Here is an 18002-nt window from a genome sequence, read left to right on the forward strand (position 1 = left end):
TTATTATTTTTTTTTTTAAAAAATAAGTTTTTTTTTATTTTTTTAATAATCCAAAAAGTTAAATATAATCTTTTATTATTAATTTTATAAATAATACTATGAGAAAATATAAAAATATTAAAAAATTAAAAATTATATTTTATTCTTTTCATTGGTGAAAAAAATTTGAAAGAATTTATTTATTTTTTTAAATTAGTATACTTTGCATGTGATAGTTGTCCCTATATTATTTTGCCACGTAAGGAATCAGCTGCACTCCACCGCAGCAGATTACACACTCCTCAGTTTAACATTCACGATGCCCCCATTGAAGTACTCCGATGGAAGCGTGCAGGTCACGCGCGCATGAACAATCACCTTCATTCTCATTCCCTCCCTTTATGCTTTATCTAATCTAAAAGCTAAAGCCTCTTCCCAAACGCCATTACTCAGAGGAGAGAGAAAGTTACACAGGTGAAAAAGAAAAAACAGTGAGAGAGAGAGAGAATAGTGTGTATTGTGTAACCGTCTCGCATGGCCTCCATTCCGTTGGGGCCGCACCACCACCAACAACCGCCGGAGCAGCTGCAGTCGCAACCTGACAACAACGCGCCGAAGCTTCCAGCTCGGCGCGGCTCCGACGTGGATGCCGATAAGGTACTTCTAACTGCCTTGTCATTCTCTGCAACGCACCGTTTGATCTCTCATGTGGTTTTCCGGCGCGTGGATCGTTATTGATCCGACAAACGAGCTTCGGCTTTAGCTCAGTCGCCGACGATCTACAGGTTTTCCGTCATTCGGAGGCCTCGAAAAGCTCGCCGGAGGTTCTCTCCGCCGAACAGCTTGTCGTAGTGACCTTTGAGGATTAGTTTAGTTTATTTTCGTAATTGCAGCCAAGAAAAGGTCCCCCCCCCCCCCCCCCCCCCCCGGGGGTGTTCTTGATTGATTAATGATTATTGAAATGTTAATGTTGAAGAACTGAAGCTTGATGTGGACATTTTCGTTCGGCATGGTTCAGAAAAGATAAAGAGAATGAAACGAAGTGAACAAATGTGGAATCTTGTTGCTTTAACTCTGGCATTTTCAAGAGTTTTTTTTGGGGAGAGAGAGAGAGAGAGAGATTCTTTCTAGGTTCTACATACTTAGCTGAGTATCATCAAGTTATCTTTGGATTTTCTTAGGTTAATTTCATTTTGCCGAGATATGTGTAGTATATTGTAAGGTTCAAGTGTTCAAGTGTCGCCGGTGGTGTGGTATTTTGAGTTGTACATTATTTGCTCCTGTGGTTTTTGTATACTTGGGTAGTTGGGTTCCTTGCTTGAAATGGATTTTCCTTGGATTGTGATTGTGTTGCTGTTCAAACCGTTTTAGTTTGCTTCAGGGTATTAGTGACCTTTTATTCCTTCTCTATATGCCTTGTCTGTTAATTGTTGTTAAAGTTCTTTGGCATGTGATGCTTTCTTGTGAGCTGTGGTAACCTGGGTTTGCTTTATCTGTGCATATACTCATTGAGCTCTTTACACTCTGCCTTTCTTTGGCTTCAGATTCTGGTTGGTGGCTGAATACCTCTGGTATCAACCACCCATTTCTGTTGTTTATGTGCCGTTGCTGTGTGTTTCTCTTGTCATATAATTCTTGCTTTAATCAACGCATAAAATTGACTTAACATGAAGTGCGGGAATCTGAGCCTAAAACTTCGGGCACTAAATTGACTATGTTAATTAGTAAATATGCATGCCCACTAGTGATTTTGCTGAGATGCATGTAATATCTCATAGGCATAATGGTTTAAGAAAAAATATTAACAGCTATTAAGCAAATTTAGCAGTAAGTTAACTTGAAATACATATGTGCAGGTATTGTATAGTGGAGGTTCTGAGATTCTACTTCTGCATCAGGAGAACTGGGTTTTCGATATTAATTTCCATTCATTGCTATAAATTGCAGGAAATGTCAGCCACAGTAATTGAAGGGAATGGTGAAGTTACTGGCCACATAATCTCAACCACAATTGGTGGCAAAAATGGTGAACCTAAACAGGTGTGTGTTCTTTCCTTCTCCATTCTTTACCTGCAGTTTTTACTCTATATTCAACATTCATTTTGTATCCTCTTTAAGTTGCTGGTAGTTGCGAATAGTGACTATTGTTATCAGCAACAACTTAATGATTCACGTGCTTTTTGGGACAGAGCTTAACTGTATTTTTGGGATAGCTAATGAAGCAAACAAATTAACCTTTTTTTAAGGATCACTGGTAAAATTTACCCATAAGTTGGCTTGTTTCCTCAGAGATCTAATATAGAAGTTTTTTCCTCCCTCAATGCCTGCAAATTAATTGTTTTAGCTGTGCATTTTCGGGCCTTAACGGGGGTGTTTTTGGAGAATTTTAATGTGTTGCAAGGGTAGTTCATCAAACTTTAATAATCAAAATTGACTGTAATATCCATGGGTTTCCATTTCTGTATGCATTCATAACTTATGCTTTGATACCACTGCAGACCATCAGTTACATGGCTGAGCGTGTTGTTGGCACTGGATCATTTGGAGTTGTTTTCCAGGTTAGGATAAATATAAGTAACAAAAATCTTGGGTGATAACTATTCGTGTCAACTGTCAAGCTTTCTTTGCTGTCAAGTATCTCATATTGCTTCACATCCTTGGTGGTGTTTCTTGTTGACCTGAAACAAAGGCAAAATGCTTGGAGACTGGGGAGGCGGTGGCTATAAAGAAAGTTTTGCAGGACAGGCGGTACAAAAATCGTGAATTGCAATTGATGCGCTTGATGGATCATCCTAATGTAATTTCCCTGAAGCACTGTTTCTTCTCTACAACAAGCAAAGATGAACTTTTCCTGAACTTGGTAATGGAATATGTCCCTGAGACAATGTACCGGGTTCTAAAGCACTACAGCAGTATGAACCAGAGAATGCCCTTAATTTATGTGAAATTATATACGTATCAAGTATGATCTCGTCCCTGTTTGCAATTTAGTTTGATATGCTTTTTCCCACTATTTTCTTTTAAATTCTGGTGATTGACTTGGGAAGTAATGTTTAGATCTTCAGGGGACTAGCATATATCCATACCGTACCTCGAGTTTGCCATAGGGATGTGAAGCCCCAAAATCTTTTGGTATGTTATTTGATGCCTATTTTTAAGTTTTAACTTACAATCAGTATTTGTTTATTCATTCTAAACCATTTGCATATATTTTCTCTAGGTTGATCCTCTTACTCATCAAGTTAAGCTTTGTGATTTTGGGAGTGCAAAAGTTCTGGTATGTTGTTGATCTGTGTATTCCTATGAATGTCCTTAGATCATGCATATATGCCACCATGATAATTGTCGATTACCAAAATCATATGCTGCTCATTTATAGTAGAATTATCACACAAACTCCACTTGTCGAAAAATGCAATTCATGTTGTGTATGTGAAACGATGATATCTTAGTAGATTTCCATTAAGATGTTACTGATGCCTTTAAATCCTGTTCTTTTTACATATTGGAAGAACAATTACAAATGATGGAAGAAAGGCTATTGTTGGAATGACATTCCAGTATTTGTTATTATAGTTAATCTTTTGATGTTTTTCAGTTTGGCAAAAAGTCCAAGCTAACCATAACAATTGATTTTTTGTAGGTCAAGGGTGAATCCAATATTTCGTACATATGTTCACGTTACTATCGGGCCCCAGAACTAATATTTGGTGCAACAGAATACACAACTTCTATTGACATCTGGTCAGCTGGTTGTGTCCTTGCTGAACTTCTTCTAGGCCAGGTTGTTAAACTTCTGGCAACCTATGCACTTTTTTTTTTTTTTTTTTGCCTCTTACATAGCAATTATTTTCTCCTTTTTGTGAGATATGGTTTTGATTCCTCATTGTTTCAAATTTTTTGTTAGCCATTATTTCCGGGAGAAAATCAAGTGGACCAACTTGTGGAAATTATCAAGGTAATGGTTTGTCTATTTTGATATTACATTGGATTGCTAGAATCTGATAGCAGGATGCTAACTATATATGTGTCTTTTTGTAGGTTCTTGGTACTCCAACCCGAGAAGAAATTCGTTGCATGAACTCTAATTATACAGATTTTAGGTTCCCCCAGATTAAAGCTCATCCTTGGCATAAGGTGAATCACATTCATTACTACTACTCCTTTTGCCTTATAGCAATGTAGGTCTTCAGAGTGGTAATTTTTTTATTGTAAAAAATCATTTTTCAGATTTTTCACAAGCGAATGCCTCCTGAAGCAATTGACCTTGCATCAAGGCTTCTCCAATATTCACCAAGTCTTCGTTGTTCCGCCGTGAGTAGAAAAACTCGTAACACCTCCAGCCCCTTTCTTTAAGAGAAGACACAGTACATAATTAGTTATGGTTGTAGTTAATTCATTAGGGTGTGAAATACACATGATCCAAAGTTCAAATAGTTTTAACTAGCGATTTCTTTATTATTCAGTTGGAAGCTTGTGCACATCCATTCTTTGATGAGCTTCGTGAGCCAAATGCTCGACTACCTAATGGCCGTCCACTGCCACCACTTTTCAACTTTAAACAGGAAGTATGTATCTTAATCCAAGTAGTTTCTTGTTTGTAGTGAACCTGATACTTGTTTCAATATGATTGAGGATGTGAACTTTTTGGACTGCAGTTAGCCGGAGCGTCCCCCGAGTTGATCAACAGACTCATCCCAGAGCATGTAAGGAGGCAAGGTGGCCTTGGCCTCCCCCATCCAAGTAGCACACAAATCTAGAGAATGAAATTAAGGAGTCCATGGCAATAGGTTTATTTAAGATGATAGCTGGCCTATCTGTGTAGTCAAATATAAAATGGGGATCAGGTGTATGTAGCTTTAATCCCGTGAAGATATGTATACATGTACTCACTGCATAGTGTAGCATGGAAATGGTTCAATATGTCTAAAATTTCATTTTTACTTTAAGCATACTTTTATTTAGGTTGCTAACCACACCATCCGGTATCTAGCCGAAGTATTAATACTGTTAGATATATAATTATTTATGTGTCATTTATGTGTCTCTTTCTATCCGTTTAAGCTTTTGAAAAAAGTGACAACATGACATGACATATGAATGAAAGGTTTAGAGTTTGATTTTTGTTGAATTTCTCAAAAAAAAAAAAAGAATATAATTATAAAACAAACAAACAAAAAGAAGAATGCTTATGCAAAAAATTCAAGCAAATTCAATTATTACTCTTGTTTGAGGAGATATGTTAGATAAATAATTATTTATGTGTCTTTTTTTTATGAGTTTAAGTTTTTAGAAAAAATGATATCATGACCAGTCTGATTGATTTGGTGCATAAGTGATTGATTTGGTGCATAAGTGTTTAATTAATAAAGTGTGATATTTCAGATTTAATTTTAGGGATGACATAAAATAATTGGTATACGACATTTTTTCCTTGCATCTAGATGTCTTTATAATAAACCTAGCTTGAATAGAATGAACATGTTGTATATAATAACTTTGGGTAAAATTTTAAATTACTAATTTTTTTTATTTACATTAATACAACATAAATATGAATTTTCTTTTCCGAGAAGGTATTAGAGACTGCAGATTATTTATATCTTACGGACCAACTCATGAATAAATTTTTATCTTAAGATTCATTTAAAAAAAAAAAAAATAACGACAAAAGTATAAAATAAAATAGAATGAAATTATATTTAAATAAGATTAATACAACTGTATGTCAACCTCTATAAATCCGAAAGAAAATTCGAAGAAAAAGTTATTATTGGATTCATGTGTATGCCCATATCGTACTTGGTTAGAAGTGGATATCGATGTTACTGGCATCCGATTAAAACTAGTGGCATAAATCTAACCAAAATATAAATGTACTAACAACCAATGCTGCATATTCTTGTTCCTTGTAATAATAATGCTAGTTCAATCATGTCTGTTAATTCAAAGGCGGCAATCTCCATATATAAATTAAACCATGGCTTTGGTACCAAACTGCCATAATTATAATAACTATATCATTAATTAGCCTTTGCAAATGGCTTTCCCTGGCCAAAAGCAATGTTCTTTAGCCATATTATTATCCCTAATAATTCTTGCTGTTGGGATTTCGCAAGTGTGGTCCCGCAAACTCATGAATGATGATGAGGCATCTATGGAAGAAAGGTATGAAGAATGGATAATAAAACATGGGAAAGTGTATAACAATGATGAGGAGAAGCAGAAACGGTTCTTGATTTTCAAGAGCAACGTAGAATACATTGAATCCTTCAATGCTGGTGGGGACAAGTCTTACAAGCTTGGTATTAACCACTTAACTGACATAACCGTTGAGGAGCTTAAGGCTTCCCTAAATGGATTCAAGAGGCCACAAAGGGGCTCTACTCCTCCAACACCATTCAAGTATGCAAATGTTGAATCCGTTCCTTCATCCATTGATTGGAGGAATAAAGGAGCTGTTACTAGTGTCAAGAACCAGGGCTTTTGTGGTAATTAACATCTCATTAACTTGAAAAATATATTATTATTATTATTATTATTATTTAATACATTCACCGTGTAAAGATTTTATTTGATAATCTAAACTCATACGTTAGTAATTTTTAAATAATAATTGAAAATTAGTTAATGCGATAATACAATTAGATGTTTGTATAAAACATTTACATAAAAACTAAATACTCCTATAAGAGTATTACTAAACACGGGGGATAAAATATTTCAGGTGTACTCTACGATGCATATATTATTAGAGTTTAATTTTGATATAGCGAATGATATAAAATATTTTACACAATCGTATTATTATATTTATTAGTTATATAATTTAAAATATTGCTAAAATTAAATTAACATTTGTTTGAATATTTGATAGCATTTTTAAATTTAAAAAATAAAATAAAAATATTATAAAAATATAAAAAAAAGGGGAATAATGTTTGTTAATTATAACTGAAGTTGTACAACCCCCGCCATATACCCCCTAATTATACCCAAAATAGATTCCACCGCCACCAACATGTGAAGGTTGTCACAAAACCAACTTATGTATGCTGAAATTCGTTATAAAGATAAAAGATCATATATTTAAATACACGTCAATATAAATAATTATTTTATTGATTTTTATAATTTTATTAAAGTTGTAATTAAATTTTTATATATTTTTTAATTGAGTTTTTATATTTTTTTAATGATGTAATTAGATTATTTTTGTATAAAAAATATTAGAGTTGATTAAATATTTTTTTACAAAAAAATAGGTAGTCAAAGAATTAATTAAGTTCTTAATATTTTTAATTCGTAAAAAAAATTCAATTAATTCTAAAATTTTTTACAGTAAAAAAAATCTAATTAAAAAATTAAAAATAATATAAAAATTTAAATAAAAAAATTATAAAAATCTAATTATAAATTTAATAAAATTATAAGGCACAATAAAATAACTAAACCTAAATGAAATATATATATTGAGATGTACTTATTCATTTACAAAGTATTATAAATTATAATGACATAATCAATCTAATATTAAATATAATATTCTAAATATATTTTAAATATCTAAATTTATGTGCAATTTTAATTTCTTTGGTGTATGTAAAACTAGGTAGCTGTTGGGCATTTTCGGCCGTGGCTGCGGTGGAGGGCATCCACGCGATAACCACCGGACAGCTGGTGTCACTTTCCGAGCAACAAGTGGTGAGTTGTGACATACACGGTAGGGACGAGGGATGTAACGGCGGTTACATGGAAGGTGCATTTCAATACATTTGGAAAAACGGCGGAATCAACAGCGACGCAAACTACCCTTACAACGCAACAGACGCTACATGCAACGCAACAGCAGAAGCCTTCGAAGTTGCTCAAATCAAAGGCTATGAGATGGTTCCAGCAAACAATGAGAGTGAGGTTGTGAAGGCATTGGCTCACCAACCTTTGGCGGTTGCAATTCAAGCAAGTTCCTTACATTTTCAGTTTTATTCCGGTGGTATTTTTGACGAAACATGTGGGTATGAACTTGATCATGGTGTTACGGCGGTTGGTTATGGTACAAATGAAACCGGTACTGATTATTGGATTGTTAAGAATTCATGGGGTACTGAATGGGGCGAGGGAGGATACATAAGGATGAAAAGAGGTATAGGTGCTGGTCTTGGTTTATGTGGAATCGCCATGGATGCTTCTTATCCTACTGCATAACTGTTTTAAGTGAATTAAAGTAATATTTTGCTAACAAGTATTTTAAGAGTATTTTTCAAAAATTTAAAATAAAATTTTTTGTGAAAACTTATTTTAATGAGTGCTCTTAGAATATTTATTAGCAAAATCTTTATAATAATTTACGAAAAATAGTTTTGTATAATAATTTATCAGTCTTTTTTATAATGGAGACATGAACTATTTTTAAGAAATTTTTTAGTAAGTAAGTTTCTATATATCATGTTGGTTGTTTTGTTTAAAACACAACTTTACAACTTAAAAGGGTTGTAAAGTGGTGAATAAGTTAACATTTAACTTCTATCGTACTTGTACTAATAAGATGTCGCAAACTAATGAAAGTTTGTCAGATTAGTGTTTAATTTGTTTGAGATTTCAGTTTTATAGATTGATTACAAATCGAGTGTGAATACATGATAGAATAATGAATGTATAACAGAAATAAGTCCTCTAGTCAAGTTGTACAATGAAAGCTTTAATTTAGTCCTTTAGCTTTACTACTATCAGCCTTCCATGCATCTTTATCTTCTGGAGTGGCTGCATGCCTGAAATCTTTAAATAATAAAAATAAAATGAAATAAAACCTCCCCTTTCGTGCAAAGAGTAGCGGCCTCGTGTGCCAGGAATGAAAAAAGTGATAAAATACGATTGTTAATTAAATAGATCCAACAAAAAAATGACCATGCAAATTAAATGATTGCAATCCACCACACATGTGGGCTCCTCTTATTTTTCAACAAGTAATGATTTTATGATATAAGTATAAGAATTTAATTATGATTAAAAAATTTCAAATTTAATTTCAAATTTAATTTATTTAGGATAAAGTATAATTTTTATTTTTTTTATTAAGGTAAACTATTTTATTCAACTAGATAAAATAAACATTGTCCATAAATAGGATAGCAATATATGAATTGGGAATCTCCCAAAAGCTCTTTTACTAGCTAAAACATAAAAAAACTAAAAAAAGAAGATGAAACACTCCAACGGAAAATTTAAAGTATGTGGGCTTGCATGTCTTAAAGAAGATTGTTAGCTCAGTCAGGATTTATTCTATTCCTTCAATGTCATTTTTAAAGATGAGCTGATTTCTTGATTTCCAGATTTGCCAACACATCACCGCCAGCATCTCGAAGTCACGATTGTTGCTTCTCCGCCGCCTCTTGAGCTTTCCGACACTTTCTGACTATGTTCGCCTGAAGAAGAAGGACCCGTCTCCATAAACCAACCTAAGTAATGAGCTTCTAGCCTATACTTCTGTCGATTTTTGACAGAAGAATAAACAATGACTAATAGTTTTCGGACTAAGATTACAGCACCTACAGAGAGGAGAAATTGTGTGATGCGGCGGTGGAGGTTCTCCAAAACTGGAAGCTTTTCGTGCAAACACCACCAGAGAAAAAACTTGATTTTTGGGAGTAGAGGTATTTTTCAGAGCTCTATCCATGTTTCTTTGTGCTGCATCAAATCAGGACAGTAATCAATTGGAGAGTGATAGAAAAGGTAGGTAATTTGGTAGCCTGAGCTGACTTTGTATTTTCCGCTTTTAGTTCTGGCCTAAAATAAATAATCATCACCTTCCTCAATTTTTGTTAGCGAAATACGGTTAGTTATATCTAAAAAGAAAATACTGTTAATTAATTCTAAGTTCCATTGTTTGTTAGGCATGATTAGCTCATTCACCCATGCTACTTCAAGAGTCTGATTACTGATAACTGAGCTGTGTGAGACAAAGAAAGATTGGAATGTAGCTACCCACGGATCCTAAAAAATGCAAATGCTGTTCTCGTTGCCCACCTTTCAACATATGCCTTTTTCTAAAACTTTGCGGTCCTCCAAAAGGCTTCTCCAGCCCCAAGAAGGTTGGTTTCCTATCTCTGCTCTCATAATGTTGCTATAACGGTAGTACTTGCCTTTAAAAATATGGATAATAATGATTGAGGTTGCGCAGCTAGTTTCCAACATTGTTTAGCTAGTAGCGCTAAGTTCTGAGCTTGCAGGTCTTTAAAACCAAGGCCACCCTCCTTTTTTGGTCTAGATATAGTGTCCCAACTAATCCACGTCATCTTTCTTGTTGTGTCTTTTTGTCCCAACCAAAATTGGATGAGAATACTGTGAATCTCGCAGATTAAAGTATTTGGAAGCCTGAAGCAAGAGAGTGTGTAAATAGGAATGGCCTCCCCAACTGCCTTAATTAGCACGTGTCTATCTGATGTAGATAATAAGTGTCATTTCCAACCTTGGATCTTTTTTCTCACTTTCTCTTTAATAGCTCCAAATGTCTCCTTCTTCGACCGATTAACCGTTGAAGGAAGCCCCAAATTCTTGTCTTGTGCTCTTATGTGTCTAATATTAAGCCTATTAGCTAAGGCAGTTCTCTTTTTCCCCAAAGTATTATTATTGCTAAAAAACACAACTAATTTAGTTAAATTTACTTTTTGACCGCTAAAGCTCTTATATAAAGTAAGGATCTCCAAGATATTAGAACAATTATCCTTCGAGGGCTTACTAAATAGGATAGAGTTGTCCGCAAAAAATAGATGATTGATGGGAGGGCATCTTCTATTGATCTGGACACCAGAGATAAAACGATTTTGTTCTGTCTTATCCAATAGAAAGGATAAACTTTCAGCACAAAACAAAAAAAAGATACAGTGATAAGAGGGTTTTCTTGTTGGATTCTTCTATTTGGCTTAAAAAACCAAAGGGTTGACCTTCAACAATAATAGAGTAAAAAACTGTAGTCACCACCTCCTGAATCCAACCTATCCATCTAGGATCAAATCCTAACTTTCGAAGCATGAACCATAAAAAATGATATTCCACTCTATCATAAGCTTTACTCATATCAATTACGGCTATTCCAGTATTCAAGCCCGTCCTCTTGGTTTTCAAATAGTGCATGCATTCATGAGCTATAGCCTATAAGTATATTATCACTAATTAGCCTTTCTTTTAAGAAAGCACTTTGATTAGGACTAATTAGTTTATTTATGATACTCTGTAGCCTATGAACAATCACTTTAGAAATAAATTTATAAACCACAGAAGATAAACTAATCGGCCTGACTTGTGTCATGTTTATAGCATTCGGAACCTTTAGGATTAAACAAATATGTGTGTGGTTGAAACCTTTTAGTATTCTACCTCTAATAAAGAAGCTTCTCACTGCTCGAAACACGTCTCCAGCCACGATGTCCCAATAATAATGGAAGAACTTCGTTGTGAACCCATCATCACTCGGTACACTTCCAACGTGCACACTAGTACTAAACACAGCCCGTTTGACTTCTTCTAAGGAAACTGGCCGTAGAAGTTTCCTATTAATGGCTGGAGTTACTTTGGCAATAAAGTTTTCAAATTCCAATTTTGGATCAGTTGAGTTGGTAGAAGAAAAAAATCTCTAAAATAGTCTTCTGCAACTAAGGCTATATCAGCTCGAGAGGTATCAAAGCTCCCATCATTCCGTTCCAATTTCCAGATTTTATTACACCGTATCCGGAATTGAAAGGATTGGTGGAAGAATTTAGTGTTCTTATCCCCTCCTTCAACCATTTTATATGAGACTTCTCTTTTCAGTAACTCTCCTCCCTACCATACGTGTCCTTTAGCACGTTTTTCAATTTTTCAAGCTCAATTCCTCCATTAATTCCTGCCTTTCTAAGCTCTTCTATCTTTTTGAAGATCTCCTCTATTTCAGCTTTAGAGTTGGATTTGGATGTTTGTTGCCATTACACAAGATGATGTCTGTAAAGTTTTAATTTTTTAGCTAATACAAACATCGCAGAACCTTTAAAGTAGTAGTTCCAGGCCTTAGTAATAATCCCTCTAATCACCTCGACCCCACATCATCTCTGTTGGAACTTAAACCTGCATTTAGATTCTCAATCTGAGAGCTGGTGTCCAATAATAACGGGGCATAATCAAATCCATTTTCCTGCAGCTTAATCACCGTATTAGAAGGAAACATGTGCAGCTAGCTGTTACTTGCCAAAACACGGTTAATTTTTGTCCTTAAAGTTTGTAATTTTTTTAAAAAATATCTCTAACATTTAATTTTATTCAATTTTGTCTATAACATTTTTTATTAATTTAATTTTATTTTTAATATTTTCGATTTGTTTCAAAATTATCCCTAAAATTTTTTAATTTTGTTCCCAACATTTTAGATAAAATTAACATCTAAAAATAATTTTGATACAAATAAAAAACGTTAGAAATAAAATTGAATACAATTACACGTTAAAAATATTTAAAAAAATCACAAATAGTAAAAATAAAAGATATTTTTTATCCTTTAAAATATATAAAACAAATTCAATATATATATATATACATATTCACGGTCACATTTCAAACTTAAAAAAAATATATGTGAAGAAATATATTAAAAAATACAATTATTTATATATATATATATATATATATATATATATATATATATATTATTAGTTTTTAAGCATAAAAATAATTAAATTATGAGAGTAAAATGTGGTTAACTGAGAGAGAAATATATAGGTATTATTCTTTATCAATATAGTCTAAGAACCTTGGTCCATTATATTAATGTTAAATGATTTTTAATTTGAATATTAATAAAAAATATTATTTAAATAATTTATATAAATAAATCATTTGACAAAATATATTACACAAAAATCTTAATTAAAACTTGCTTACGATTATGCCTTTTATTAATTTAATGTAATTCGTGGTACCCTAAACACAAACTCAAAATTTTCATGTAGTTCGTTTTAACATACTACGATTTGGCGTGAAAAAGGATATTAGAGTTCGTTGGACCCTCTAATGATTTAGTGTGACGAGGGATAAATAATTATTGACCAATATGCTTCACACTCTCACGTACAATTTACCATTTCTATATCTCATTCTTCAAAAGTAACCGAAAATTTAACGATAATAATCTTAAAAATAACTAAAAAAATATTTCTTATTTAAATTTGTTAAAAAAATTTCATTTTTTTTTGTTATATAAACATTCTTATTTTGGCAATGTACAGATTAATTTTTTGTTTCTTTCTTTTTATTAATAACTTTTTACCTTACATGTATACAGAGGGTTAATATCAGTCTAAGTGTATGTCACACATACACATACAGGCTACAGCTGTATATTTCAAGTCTCAACCTCTATAAATCCGAAAGAAATCAAAATTACATGCAAAGGATCTTACATTGGAATTTCTCATAGTATATTTATTTATATAATTTTAACGCAATGTTCTTTCATGCGATCGATCAAACCTAGGATCAGATGAACAATGTCAATAATTGTCAAACAAAGCTATCCAATAATACTCCATTTATAATTTGAACAACAAGGCTTTATTTAATTTGGGCAATGGTCAATTGAAACAATGCTCCGTCAGTCCGTCATAGAATAATTCTTGTATGTACTTTGAAATAACGCTAGTTCCATCTCTGTCAATACTCCAGCCATTTTAAATTACTTCTTCATTAATTTATTAATTTATTAATACGTATTAATATATAGATCTCTATATAAACAAACCAGGCTAGCTAGACTTTATTTATTTGGTTCATATATATATATATATATATATATATATATATATATATATATATATATATATATATATTTCATATTAAGAAGCTTTTATTTATTTTTAATCTTTCTTCTTAAACATGGCTTTCGCTATCAAAAAACAATGATATGCATTGACCATATTATTCGTCATTGTTGTAGTTGGGATTTCCCAAGTGTTGTCCCGAAAACTCAATGATGAAGAATCCAATATTATTATGCTAGAAAGGCATGAGAAATGGATGACTAAATATGACAAAGGTTATAAAGATGATGAGGAGAAGCAAGAACGGTTCTTGATATTCAAGAAGAATGTAGAATACATTGAATCCTTCAATGCTGCTGGGGACAAGTCTTATAAACTTGGTGTTAACCACTTAACTGACCTAACCGTTGAGGAGCTTAAGGGTTCCTTAAATGGATACAATAAGAGGTCACATGAGCTTATTGGGTCTACAAAAACACCATTCAAGTATGCAAATGTTGATTCAATTCCTACATCCATAGATTTGAGGATTTTTTATTTAAATAAATAAATAATATAATAATTACTAAAATAAATAAATTAAAAAATTATTACCGAAATCTGCGATAATCTCTTATCTCGTTTACACTGTAAACGAGATAATTTTGTACGTATTTTGTTTACAGTGTAAACGAGATAAGACACGTGGACGTGACACGTGTATATCTCGTTTACACTATAAATGAGATAAGACTGGTGCACGCCTATAAGTATATGTCGTTGACAATGTTTGACTGGGTCCGAATTTGACCTTTTCAACCACTTTCTCCTCTCTATTATCACTTTCTGACCATATTATCGACAAATACTGCGATGGCGCGTCAGACGAGAAACGATGGAGACATCAACAGGCTGAATGAGACTTCCCATTACGCCGAAGCAGCCAACTTTGAGGTTAGTTCTGTTGTATTGAATTTTGTGCAATCCCATATAGATATATTTTTGTAAATAGCCATGGTTAGGGTAGTTATGAAGGATAAGAATATAGTTTGTAGCATTAGGAATAGACCGTTGATAGAAATTTGGAACAATATGTTATTTTACTTGTGGTAGGTTGTTACTATATAATTATTAGTTTGAAACTCTATTTTACATGTGGTACGTTGTTACTACTTATTATAATCTTTTAGTTAAGTTTTTTTAGTATCAAATATGTTAAAATTAAAAGAATAATATTTGTCTTAAAAATATGTAATTGAAGATCTAAATATTTTCTTAATTAGAAATATCTTTAATTTAGGAAGAAATATTTGTATAACTTTAATATTTGTTATACTAAAATCATTTCTTGATAATTTTGAATATATTTTTTTTTACTTCAGAAGCCTCGCCTTTTACTGTCCTGACGACTGAGTCACACCCTTCCTGCACTCGACGCCATTGTCCCGTATCTGGTTGAGGCTGGATTCGGCGACAAGGTGCCCCTCAGGGATTTCACATTCGATAATTCCCTGATTACGGCATTCGTGGAACGATGGTGTCTAGAGACCCACACGTTTCATCTCTCGTGAGGTGAGATCATTATCACCTTAAAGGACGTGGCGTACCACTTAGGGCTGCACGCACATGGGGCCCTAGTTGGGAGTGCCTCCGTAACTTCGGTAGGTGGTATCACACGGAAACATGGCAGTTGGTGGAGCGGTTGCTAGGTGCTAGGCCTTCGGTGACTCCACAGCAGGCGACGTAGAGGAAGGAGTCGTTCACGCTGAAACTTGTATGGCTGCGGGACTGTGTCCGCCAGATGCAACCTACAGACAACCCAAAGACCCTCCGACAGTACGCCAGGTGCTACATTATGTTACTGATCGGAGGATATTTAATGACGGATAAGTCGAATAATTTGGTTCACTTATGTTGACTCCCACTTCTTCAGGACTTTGGGCGGTGCCGGGCTTTGTCCTGGGACTCGACCGTGCTTGCCTGGATGTACCAGTCACTATGTTCGGCGGTACACTGAGGCGTCATGGACATTGCGGGCTGCAATCTGCTATTGATATCTTGGATCTACCAAAGATTTTCTCAGTGGTGTCCACCAGATAGATAGATCTACATGTATCCTATGACTCCTCCTAATCCCCGTAGATCTGTGCAATTGCCTTCTACTTTGTCATCCAAACCTTTCTATAGGAGGGTTTGAGGTGATAGCTCGCTCGGACCGCACCTTGCAAGACTAGAATGCTGACGAAGGGGTTGGACTATATCAACGGTAGTATAACCTTGCAGATGAGACTGCAATCCAACTATCGATGGTCGTGGAATATGGTGGGTGAACAACTGTGTGCTCTACCAACCCTCCGAACCTCCATAACGAAATAAAATAGCATTGGTTTAACCATATTTTGAAACTACTAAATATATTGCACAGAACTACTCAAAAGCTCAATTAAACTTGAACTCACCAATATCCGAGGTTCTGTTGAAGGGTAACACGGAGACTCCATGGACACCCACTCACAGCTTGACAGCATTGCACATGGTATTTTAATCGGTTCAATTCGATCACCCGATACTCAGCATTCCTCCGAATACTGTAATTTTTCACACCCTGCAGCATTGCATCTCGGCATTTGAATCTGTGACTAAACCAAAACTCTACCCTACTGTCTAGGTTGTAATCTTCTTCCCCCGTGTTGAAAAACGGAGTCCTCTCATGCATGGTGTCCAGATCTAATGTATGATAGTGTCTTGGTACTGCCGATAGCGCCGAAATTGGGTGGGGGGAGGCAAGACATGGCACGACGCAGTCTCGGTGGGCGTCTCCGGTACAAACTCCTCCTCATCACCCCTTCAGACAAATTACTATCGACACTATCCGCCACGTAATCTTCATCTGACTCTTCGTCACCCTCCTCCACCCTCTTCCACTAGAATGGCGGCATGAATGGGTGGTAGTGCGAGAGGTCGGTCGTCCTGTACATAGGTCGAGTGTATAGAACCACCACGATCAACATCTCCAATCTCGATGGAAAGCTCCATCACTTGTTTCGCCATGATTTTTCCATGGATGTCGAACATGAGTTGCATATACTCGTCCCCTAGAAGTCGAAATAGTCGAAATTGAAAAACCCCATTACCCATGGGTGCCAGCAACCTATATCCCATCCTTCTAACCTCCCTCGTTTCTGTGCTACCGAGGTTGCTCAATATCAAACTCTTCAACTCCGACAACGTACTTACATGCTAAGTCCGCAACAGTATTGAATTCTTACACTCAAATATCACCCCGTTGTCTCCATTTTTCATACGACAATTGGGATAGACATACACAACTATATATACGTTGTTACTACCCATTGTTGCCTTGTTTTTGTGAGAAAAACGGAAAAAAAGAAGATATGAAATATTTGTGCAGAATGTCAAGGGTTATACATCCTTTTATAGCTATTGAAAATTTGTCTCATTGTATCTCGTTTACACTGTAAACGACGTTTACAATGTAAACGAGATATACATGTATCATGTCTACGTATCTTATTTCGTTTACAGTATAAACGAAATAAGAAAGGATCGCAAATTTTGATAATAATTTTTAATTTATTTATTTCAGTAATTATTATATTTTTTATTTATTATTAAATTTAAAAATCCTAGATTGGGGGACTAAAGGAGCTGTTACTCCTGTCAAGGACCAAGGATTTTGTGGTAAGATGTCGGAGCTAGAAGTGGTGAGTTGTGACACACATGGTAGAGATTTGGGGATGTGCCGGTGGTTACATTGAAGGTGCATTATTTGAAAATGGAGGAATTACAAGTGAAGAAAACTACTCTTACAATTTAACAACATATGGTAGAAGCAATACGACAAAAGAAGCCTATAAAGTTCCTCAAATCAAAGGCTATGAGATGGTGCCACCAAATAATGAGACAGAACTTCTAAGAGCAGTGGCTAACCAACCAGTTTCGGTTGCTATTCAAGCAAATTTGCTTGATTTACTACACTATTCGAGTGGTGTTTTTGATGGAGTTTGTGGAACTAATCTTAACCATGATGATACTGCGATTGGTTATGGTACAACTGAAAATAGAATTGATTATTAGATTTTGAAGAATTCATGGAGTACTAATTGGGATGAGGCTGGTTACATAAGAATCAAACGAGGCATAAGTGCTGATCTTGGTTTATGTGGCATTGCTATGTATACATCTTATCCCACTATTTAAGTTAATAACTCTCTAATATATAATAGTAATAATGAAAATAAT

General features: G+C 34.4%; 2 protein-coding genes and 1 pseudogene across 2 annotated transcripts; all 3 read left to right on the top strand.

Moving 5' to 3' along the window:
* Nucleotides 1-358: 358 nt before the first annotated feature.
* On the top strand, nt 359-5015 carry LOC130945204 (shaggy-related protein kinase eta-like). Its single transcript, XM_057873923.1, has 12 exons — nt 359-636; nt 1927-2019; nt 2478-2537; nt 2669-2941; nt 3037-3111; nt 3200-3256; nt 3623-3763; nt 3887-3937; nt 4021-4116; nt 4210-4293; nt 4446-4547; nt 4638-5015. The coding sequence occupies exons 1-12, from the start codon at nt 514-516 to the stop codon at nt 4737-4739; spliced, it is 1257 nt and encodes a 418-aa protein (XP_057729906.1). The 5' UTR covers nt 359-513; the 3' UTR covers nt 4740-5015.
* A 950-nt stretch (nt 5016-5965) lies between these two features.
* LOC130946374 (ervatamin-B-like) lies at nt 5966-8213 on the top strand. The gene is made up of 2 exons (XM_057875101.1): nt 5966-6470; nt 7592-8213. The coding sequence occupies exons 1-2, from the start codon at nt 6020-6022 to the stop codon at nt 8182-8184; spliced, it is 1044 nt and encodes a 347-aa protein (XP_057731084.1). The 5' UTR covers nt 5966-6019; the 3' UTR covers nt 8185-8213.
* Nucleotides 8214-13875: 5662 nt separating this feature from the next.
* On the top strand, nt 13876-17960 carry LOC130945902 (senescence-specific cysteine protease SAG39-like; annotated as a pseudogene).
* Nucleotides 17961-18002: the final 42 nt, after the last annotated feature.

The sequence above is a fragment of the Arachis stenosperma genome, chromosome 8 (assembly GCF_014773155.1).
Source record: "Arachis stenosperma cultivar V10309 chromosome 8, arast.V10309.gnm1.PFL2, whole genome shotgun sequence".
NCBI lineage: Eukaryota > Viridiplantae > Streptophyta > Magnoliopsida > Fabales > Fabaceae > Arachis > Arachis stenosperma.

What these genes read in the sequence shown, in the direction of transcription:
- LOC130946374 (XM_057875101.1), top strand. Translation starts at nt 6,020, where the DNA reads ATGGCTTTCCCTGGCCAAAAGCAATGTTCTTTAGCCATATTATTATCC. An exon ending in CAAGAACCAGGGCTTTTGTG is followed by an intron (nt 6,471 to 7,591) that starts GTAATTAACATC and finishes ATGTAAAACTAG; the next exon opens with GTAGCTGTTGGGCATTTTCG.
- LOC130945204 (XM_057873923.1), top strand. Translation starts at nt 514, where the DNA reads ATGGCCTCCATTCCGTTGGGGCCGCACCACCACCAACAACCGCCGGAG. An exon ending in CCGACGTGGATGCCGATAAG is followed by an intron (nt 637 to 1,926) that starts GTACTTCTAACT and finishes TATAAATTGCAG; the next exon opens with GAAATGTCAGCCACAGTAAT. An exon ending in AAAATGGTGAACCTAAACAG is followed by an intron (nt 2,020 to 2,477) that starts GTGTGTGTTCTT and finishes ATACCACTGCAG; the next exon opens with ACCATCAGTTACATGGCTGA.